This window comes from Notolepis coatsorum (genome assembly GCF_963971535.1).
Source record: "Notolepis coatsorum genome assembly, chromosome: 20".
Classification (NCBI taxonomy): Eukaryota; Metazoa; Chordata; class Actinopteri; order Aulopiformes; family Paralepididae; genus Notolepis; species Notolepis coatsorum.
Window position 1 is genome coordinate 15,873,348 of NC_140184.1, and position 8,229 is coordinate 15,881,576.

Consider the following 8,229-nt stretch of genomic DNA (forward strand, 5'->3'; position numbering starts at 1 on the left):
ATTTAACTTTTTTTTATCTTTATTTATATATATATTTATTTATATTTATATATAAAACAGAACATACAAATTAAATTGTGTTACCACAGACAATATATAATATATATATATATTATATATTGTCTGTGGTAACACAATTTAATTTGTATGTTCTGTTTTATTGTTTGGGTTATTTACATTGTCACTATTGTTGTTGTTATATGTCCTGTGAAGTCCTGTTTATTGTTGTTATTACTGTCTTTGTGTTGTCTTGTTTCATGTAAAAGAAAATACATTTAAAAATGTGATCACAAAAAAAGTTGTTGCAGCTATTTCTGGGGGGTTGGTATAGTTTCAAGTTTCTCAAGTTTCTTTAATAGTTGTCATACAGAAGTACAGAATACTTTTATACAAAATGCTTCTTACTGTTACGCTCCAGAGACTGTGTTAGACAAGATAAGTATGAAATAAAATAGTATAGCATGTAAAAATAGAGGTAAAAATAGAAGTCACAGTGTTCAGTATAGACATATGTACAATGTTCGATGCAGAATAGAAGTAACTGAGTTACCATACAATATACAATATACTATGCAATGTACTAATATACAATACTATATAGTGGAAAAGCAAAAATGGGATGAGGTACAATTTAGGTACAATTTACAGTAAGGTGTACGAGTTGTAGTGCAAATCCTTTACCAATAAATATAAAGTGTGTTTAGGTGTTTTAAAGTGTGGAGAGTGGGTGCTGCAGTGTGTTGTTTGTTTAAAGTGAGTGTGTGAGTGTGGATGTGTGTGCTGTGTGCATTTGATGGTTGCTGCATAGTGTTTATTGTTCGTTGAGCAGCCTGATGGCCTGGGGATAGAAGCTTCTCCTGAGTCTTTCTGTGCTCGCCATGAGACTCCGGTATCGCTTGCCTGACCGCAGCAGTTCAAAGAGGCAGTTGTTTGGGTGGCTGGAGTCCTTGATGATTCTCTTAGCCTTACCCCTGCACCGCTTGTTGTAAATGTTCTGGAGGGTGGGAAGCCCCCCTCCAATTGTGCGTTCGGCTGAACGTGTCACTCTCTGTAGTCTGCTTCGGTCTTGTGCAGTGCTATTCCCAAACCAGGAGGTGATATTGCCAGTCAGGATGCTCTCTATTGTACATGAGTAGAAGTTCTTAAGGATCTTCTGACTGACTTGGAACTTCCTTAGGCGCCTGAGGAAGTAGAGGCGTTGTCGTGCCTTCTTCACAACACTGTCAATGTGTGTGGTCCATGTCTAGTCCTCGGATATGTGGGCTCTGAGGTACTTAAAACTGCTCACTCTCTATAATTTGTTACACAGATTTTGTTCAAAATATAACATGTAACAAAATAGATCATGGGGGGGAAAAGGGGGAATAGAAGAAAAAAATAGGTAAAAAGTACAAAAACACTAAAGAATACAAAGGACATCAGTGTCATCAATGGTAGTGTAGCTATGCATGGGAAATGGGCACCTGTTTTCAACAGTATGACCTTGTATTTACAATACTGCCTTATCTTTTCAGAGAACTGTAGATTATCTACAAGTTAATGGATTAATTGGAAATGGAATCAAAGACATTTCCCACATCATGGCTCAGAACAATGCAAATTTTGTTCAACATTTAAAACAGATTTACCTTTTACTTTCTTCATAAAGCATATGCGATGCAATAATCACATACTGTACAAATAATGTGAAACTCACACACAGTTAATTTTTGTGTTTTAAAGAGCTCTATCAATGAATTTGTAAATTATGTACATCTCCAACTTCATTCTTTATTTATTCTTTATTTATATTTTTCTACATTATAATTTTTTTTTATTTAGTTAGTTTTCATTGCTGTATACATACAGTAAATATATATTCTAAAATACTTACTGTATGATGTTTCAGTCAGACCTTCATTAGGGAAAACTGATTGAGGTAAAAATATGAAATACATGAAAGGAGATAATAACATTGAACATTCATGGCCTGAATAAAAAAAAACGGATGACTGGTGTACAACTGTAAGTATAATGTGATCAACATGATATATAATGTTGTAACAACTTAATAAGAGTGTACAATAAAGAGACATTCTGATACAGTAATGCATTGGTAAAATAAAAGTACGATATTACTTTTACAAGATTAAATAATTTGCGGCTCACATGGAAAGTTTTTTTTTCATAACGTCCCACCCAATCCCATCCCACATGCAAAGTGTAAAATGTTCCACAAACAGCAGATAAGATGCCCTGAAGTCGGTATAAAAGAATGTCAGAGGGCCTGACTGAACCAAGCTGAAATCATGGCCTTCCTGTGGATTCTCTCCTGCTTCGCCTTTGTTAGTGCTGCCTACGGTAAGTTATGGTACTGATACTGGGAGGGTTGGTTTCCTGAACAGGAAAGGAGTGTTATTGGACATCTGCATTGCAATGGTTTTTAGTCTAGTACGAGATTTGATCCATAACAGAAAACTTCTCTGTGATTTTCAAATATATTAATGCTACTGTATGTTTACATGTTCACTGTCCTCTGAGTGGCCATCATAGTTCAATGCTTATTGATATGATATTTATTTTGTTGTCAACCATCAGGCTGTGGTGCACCAGCCATCCAGCCCGTCATCACTGGCTATTCCCGTATCGTCAACGGTGAGGAGGCTGTGCCCCATTCCTGGCCCTGGCAGGTGTCCCTCCAGGTACGGTAACAGTAGAACAATGCCTCTGAACAGGTGCCTGTATCTCACTTGGCCAGTGAACAGATGAATATGTACAGTAATATTTCCAGAATCTTTTACATTTTTTATAGAAATAATTACTAGTTATTCTTTTCTAAATAAAGATTTGTAACATTGATCTAATTCTCAGGACTACACTGGTTTCCACTTCTGCGGAGGCTCTCTGATCAATGAGAACTGGGTTGTGACTGCCGCCCACTGCAATGTCAGGTACAGGCCAGTGGGAACTTTTTCTATCTTATAGTGAGCTCTATATCAGCACCTCACCATCCTCCCAGCTCCCCCCACAGTCTGTAGTCAACTGCCTCCACGCCATAAAAACCTGGATGTCAACCAAATTACTGCAACTGAACAGCAAAAAGACAGAGCTCATGGTTGTGGCCCACAAGGCACTGCTCTGGAAGGTTGGAGATCTCCTCCTCCACGTTGACGGCTGTTCCATCTCCCCGTCTCTCGAAGTCCGTAACCTGGGCGTCACCCTTGACTCCACACTTTCATTTCACTCCCACATCAAATCTGTCACCAAGTCTGCCTTCTACCACCTCAAAAACATCTCCCATCTCCGACCCTCACTCTCAGACTCTGTGGCTGAGACCCTGATCAATTCATTCATCACCTTCCGGTTGGACTACTGTAACGGAGTCCTGTTCGGGGTACCCAGCAAAGCCCTGGACAGGCTCCAGTATGTTCAGAACTCAGCTGCCAGGGTTCTCAATCACACCAAGCCCTGGCAGCACATCACCCCCACCCTCATCCACCTCCACTGGCTCCCAGTCAAGTTCCGCATCACCTTCAAACTCCTGCTCCTCACCTACAAGTCCCTCCATGCCCTCGCCCCCCGATACCTGTCTGATCTCCTCCACCAGCACACTCCATCCCGGAACCTACGATGCTCTGATCTAGGTCTCCTCTCCATCCCTCGCACCAGGTTACGGACTTTTGGGGACAGAGCCTTCAGCGTGGCGTCCCCTACCCTCTGGAACTCTCTCCCCCCCGAAATCCGCAACGCCCCAACCCTGGACACCTTCAAATCTGCTCTAAAAACACATCTCTTCACCAAGGCTTTTCCACATCAATTAGTTTAGATTAGATTAGGTCCATTATCCATTATCCCTTACCTTCCCTCATCCCCTTTTTCCCTCTATTTCCCTAGCCCTATTTTTTGTCCTGATTGTGAAGCCACCTTAAGTTCTACGAAAGGCGCTATATAAATTTGATCTATTATTATTATTATTATTATTATTATTATTATTATTATTATTATTATTATTATTATTATTATTATTATTATTATTATTATTATTATTATTATTATTATTATTATTATTATTATTATTATTATTATTATTATTATTATTATTATTATTATTATTATTATTATTATTATTATTATTATTATTATTATTATTATTATTATTATTATTATTATTATTATTATTATTATTATTATTATTATTATTATTATTATTATTATTATTATTATTATTATTATTATTATTATTATTTATAGTAAAACCATTAAACGTATGGTACTGAATACCATCAAAACACAGTTCCTGCATGGAGCTGAGATCAAAGGGTAGAAGCCTTATGTATGGCTCCCTTGATGTAAATGATTAAATGTATTTTATTATTTTAAGATATCCAGTACTAAGTCAGACATGTCACAATTCCACCCTGACAGGACCTCTCACCGTGTGATCCTAGGAGAGCATGACCGTTCCTCCAGCACTGAGAACATCCAGACCATGAAGGTTGCAAAGGTATGTAGATAAGCATTCCACACATAATATCAATGTAAGGTGAACTTCAAGTATTACATTTCGCATAAAAAATTTACACTAATTAAAAAATAAAAGGTGGAGGTTTTGGTTGAAAAAATTCTAATAATCAGACATTAAACAAATGTCAGGGTTATCATACTCAATCTAGTTAGCCCAAAATAACTTTATACCCATTGAAATAATAGATTACTGTATCCGTAATATTGACTTCTTCCTACAGGTGTTCAAGCACCCCAGATACAATGGATGGACCATCAACAATGACATCCTGCTCATCAAGCTGGCCAGCCCTGCCCAGATGGGCGAGCATGTGTCCCCTGTGTGTGTCGCTGAGACTGGTGACAACTACTCTGGTGGCATGAAGTGTGTGACCTCTGGCTGGGGTCTGACCCGCTCCAATGGTGAGCCAAGTGTGGATTGAACACAGAAGTTGTATTAGTGTCCTTTTGGCTATAGCTGCTTTTTCCAGTATCTATATTATAGCTGTTTAAGCTTGCTCCAAAAAAAACGAAAGTTTCCAATTTGGCTCATCTATAATTTTTTCTTACCAGCTGGCTTTATTTTACTAGCTATAGAGTAGTATCTTATGAGCACCATTCCATTTACATGCAAGTTATGTTAGCTCTACCCAAACACTTGATAGGTTGTTCCTGTGTCAAAGAAGTACACAGTTTCTTAACTTAAGTAAAAGTAGAAATACCCAGATAAAATAGTACTCTGTAAGTCCTCCATTAAAAATTCTACTTGAAGGAATACACCAACATTATTGGAAATGCGCTTCACTATCTTCTCCAGAGTCAGAAAAAAGATAGATACCAATTTCCTCTCTGTGCGTTCAGTAGAAAGTTGTCCGGCTGCAAGCTATAGCCTGGCTGTTGGCCCAAAACGCCTCTTTTAAGCTAGGCTAATGGTCCGTATCCACTTCCATTCATGCATGCTAAGCTAGGCTAGCTAGGATAGCTTTCTACTGAACGCACAGAGTGGACATTGGTCTGTATCTTCTTGTCTGACTCTGGGAGGACAGTAAGCACCTAATAATCTCTCTCCTCAACTGCCTGATATTAAACCTAGTTTCCCAAGCCTTTCACCCAGTGTGCACTGGCAACTTGAGAAGATGTTTGTCCACCAGTGCTACACATTGGTGTTCGAGGAGACAAGTTACATTGTAAAGTAATTTTGTGTCCTAGTACTAGGAAAACACTATATAATGCCATAATTAATTAATGTGAAAAATAATGCAAAGGAAAGACAACAGATATTCTTACATTCAAAACTCACTTTTAACCTTCTATTTTTCAGCTCCTGATACCCCCGCCCTGCTCCAGCAGGCTACTCTTCCTCTGCTGACCAACGATGAGTGCAAGCGTTTCTGGGGCAACAAGATCAGTAGCCTGATGATCTGCGCTGGTGCCTCCGGTGCCTCTTCCTGCATGGTGAGCTTGAAATCACACAAGACTCACAAGAGACACAATCCCAAAGGAGAATCAGTTGTTCCTCTTTCAGTACAAATATGGTACATTATCAGAGTTGATTATTACATTATCACACCAAGAAGCAACAGCTGGCCAGGCTTACAACAGAGTGTGACAGAGGAGTTTTGTCAGACTTTGGCCAACATGTTACTAGGGAAATTAACAGGTATACTGGTACTGTAGTGAAATTAATGTTCCTTTCTTTGTGATTCAGGGTGACTCTGGTGGTCCCCTGGTCTGCGAGAAGTCTGGTGCCTGGACCCTGGTTGGTATTGTGTCCTGGGGAAGTGGAACCTGCTCTCCTTCCATGCCCGGTGTGTACGCTCGTGTCACCGAGCTCCGTGCCTGGATGGACGAGACCATGGCTGGCAACTAAATCCACCACCATGATCGTTTTTGGTTTTACCTTCCTAATCAATAAAAAGAAATGTTTGCTACATATGGGTGGTGGTTTATTAATGTATATATAATCAACAATTTATATAAAGTCAACAGTTTTATGACTTAATATTAAAGGTGCACTATTGTAGGCAGGGGCGTAGCTGTAGATTCTGGGCCCCCTGACAGAATTGACTTATGGGCCCCTAAGGGAAGCGAGCGCGAGTCAGCGTGCAAGCGAAAAATTTTGGCCATGTATTTATTGATGAAAACGCATATGTTTTTTACCTACATTTGGATCAGCAGTTCAGCACCTGAACTGTTGGTGGGTGAGCCTAGTAAAGGATGTCGCATTGCGTTCATCTTCAATGAATGAACCAATGCAATAGTCTACCAAAGAACCTTGAGTCGCACTAGGCTAGGCATATTTTCCCCTATTCTTGTGACAATGTTTTCTGATACTCAACATACAAAAGCTGTTACTTGTCCTGTCTCTCTGTAATCCCATCTCCCACACAAAGTCTCAAGCACACTATTAGGTTGACAGACACTTACATTTTTATGTGCTCTGTAGTATACAATCACTCCCTACTTCGATATACACAGTAAATTTCGCAGAGTAAATTTGACTCAAACTGAGTACATTTTACTCAAACTGAGTAAACTGTGTACCTTTTACGAAGCAGATTTTGATTTTGAACTGTCGCGGGCGGAGCACTAGCTTTTTGCTGTAGGGGCCGGGTTGCTGCCTTTCTCAGCAGAGTGCTAAAGCCCTACCTGTTACACGCGCAAGTAATTCAAGTAGGCGCAAGTGACAAGTGTTGAGCTATTGGTGGGGACAATTCAGGATTCTTGGATACTGGTGGGGTCATGACCTTGCGTTCACCCCCTAAATGACACAATGATACCCAACCTTGAAAACCCTGTTGAAGTTAATGAACTGTAATGGACTGCAAGAAATCATCACGACTATCAACTTTATCTTCTGTCTATTTAATTGAAAATTAAACCCAATATAGGAATGAACAAACAAAAAATCTCAACATTCTTTGACTTATTCAATTAATCATATGGGATCCTAAAGGATTGCTATAGGGTTCCAAAAACTTTCCGATTCCTATAGCATTTTTTTTTTACTAGGGATGTTATCCTAAGAAAGATATTCCTTTATTGATCCCCTTGGGGAAATTCAGGCATCATAGCAGCATGGGGGGAGGGGGGGGGGGGGTACAGGTAGTAAAACAACACAGTATACAGGTAGTAAAAAACAACACAGGCAGTGTAAACAATTTGATCAATATGGTCAATATAATTTACTATCTGACTAGCTGAGGAATATTCACATTATTCACAGTGTCACATAAGGTGCAGTATGCATGAGGTAGTGTTATAATTTACTATCTACTGAGTATACATTATTCACAGTATCACGGTATCCACTGAAATATACATTATTCACAGTATCACAGTATCCACATAGGGTGCAGTAAGCCTAAGGTAGTGTAGGTTGTCCTCCTTGGGTTCCTATAAGTCCCAGGTCAATGTCTGGTAGCAGTCGCTGTCGCTGCCCCCTGTTGTGGAGCCTGGAGGCTGCTAGTCGCTGCCCACTGTTGTGGAGCCTGATGGCCGCTGGTATGAAGGACTGTCCGAGGCGGTTAGTTGAGTGTCGGGGGGGAATGAGTCTGTGGCTGAACGAGCTTCTCATCTTGACTAGCTCGTCGTAGAGGGGGTGGTAGGGGTTCTCCATGATGGCAGCCAGCTTCCTTATCATCCCCCTCTCTACCATCACCTCAAGTCTAGGTAGCTCGACTCCCACCACGGAGCTAGCCTTCCTCACCAGCTTGTTGAGCTTGTTGGTGTCCCTTGAGTTGATGT

General features: G+C 39.9%; 1 protein-coding gene across 1 annotated transcript; it reads left to right on the forward strand.

Moving 5' to 3' along the window:
* Positions 1 to 2,288: 2,288 nt before the first annotated feature.
* Positions 2,289 to 6,352, forward strand: LOC311246916 (chymotrypsin A-like; the record flags this gene model as incomplete). Its single annotated transcript, XM_084337161.1, has 7 exons — positions 2,289 to 2,340; positions 2,578 to 2,681; positions 2,851 to 2,930; positions 4,405 to 4,483; positions 4,725 to 4,905; positions 5,804 to 5,937; positions 6,191 to 6,352. 7 exons carry the CDS (start codon positions 2,289 to 2,291, stop codon positions 6,350 to 6,352), a joined length of 792 nt encoding a protein of 263 aa, XP_084193287.1.
* Between the last annotated feature and the right edge of the window lie 1,877 nt (positions 6,353 to 8,229).